We start from the raw sequence: 1,283 nt of genomic DNA, 5'->3' as shown, positions 1-1,283 counted from the left end.
CTATTGTTTCTGTGCAAATACCTTTACCACGTGCTCTCGGATCTGCTTGGTCCTGACCCCATAGATGACTGGATTAAGGGCAGGTGGGACAACCACATATAGATTAGCCAAAAGAATGTGGGTATAGCGGGGAATGTTCTGTCCAAAGCGGTGTGTCATAAAAGAGAAAAATGCCGGTGTGTAAAAGCAGAGCATGACACAGACATGAGAGCCACAGGTATTGAGAGCCTTTAGTCGGGCAGCCTGAGTGGGAAGGCGGAAAACAGCTTGAAGGATAAGCACGTAGGAGGAGGCAATGAGGATCACATCCACAATGATATTAGAAATCACCACAAGCCCATAGATAATGTTGACCTTGATGGGTGCACAGGCCAACCGGGCAAGACCCATGTGCTCACAGTATGTGTGAGGGATGATGTCATGCCCACAGAAGGGCAGTCTCAGAATGAGAAACACAAATGGAGTCACCAGAATGAAATTTCTTCCCACAACAATAGAGGCTAGGAGGCCAATGGTTTTATTGGTGAGGATCATGGTGTACTGGAGAGGGTTGCGGACGGCAACAAAGCGGTCATATGCCATGGCCACCAGTAGAACAGTCTCCATGCCTGTAAACATGTGAATAAAGAACATCTGAGTAAGGCAGCCCCCAAAGCTGATCTCTTGAAGCTTGAACCAGAAGATGCCCAGCATTTTGGGGATGGTGGACGTGGACAGACCCAGATCAATCACAGCCAACATGGCGAGGAAGTAGAACATGGGCAGGTGGAGACTGTGTTCCGTCTTGATGACAAAGAGAATGGTGATGTTCCCCACGAGGGCAATCAGGTACACAGCACAGAATGGGAAAGCAATCCAGAAATGTGCAGCCTCCAATCCCGGTATCCCTATCAGGTGAAAGAAGAGGGGATGGAACTGGGTGTCATTGATAGGAGACATTCTCCTCATTCTCCTAACAAGGTTTGCTGAATTTCGTTAAGCAGGTGGGATGACACTCAGTTTAAGGTATTTTCTTATCAAGGTCCTGGAAAGATGAAAAGACCTCTTATCATCATCATACTGGAGTTAGTGGCAGGAGTAGCTAATATACACATATTAGGGGTTCTCTTCTTCCAGAGGACAACTGAGCAACTCTCTCAAAACAAATGACCATTCTGAAATTCATCATATGCAATGTTCTCTTTGGCAATTTTTAAATAATGAAATCCTTGAATGAAATGACAGTATTTCAGAAAATAAAATGTACCTACATTTTATGGCATTCTCTCCTGTCACATTTTCAA

The 1,283-nt window shown here is 45.2% G+C and overlaps 1 protein-coding gene across 1 annotated transcript; it reads right to left on the bottom strand.

Moving 5' to 3' along the window:
* LOC118968017 (olfactory receptor 52E4) lies at positions 1–939 on the bottom strand. The gene has a single exon (XM_036996498.2). It carries the CDS (start codon positions 937–939, stop codon positions 1–3), a length of 939 nt encoding a protein of 312 aa, XP_036852393.2.
* Between the last annotated feature and the right edge of the window lie 344 nt (positions 940–1,283).

This window comes from Manis javanica, chromosome 11, assembly GCF_040802235.1.
Source record: "Manis javanica isolate MJ-LG chromosome 11, MJ_LKY, whole genome shotgun sequence".
Classification (NCBI taxonomy): Eukaryota; Metazoa; Chordata; class Mammalia; order Pholidota; family Manidae; genus Manis; species Manis javanica.
This window is presented reverse-complemented; position numbering and strand designations above follow the sequence as displayed.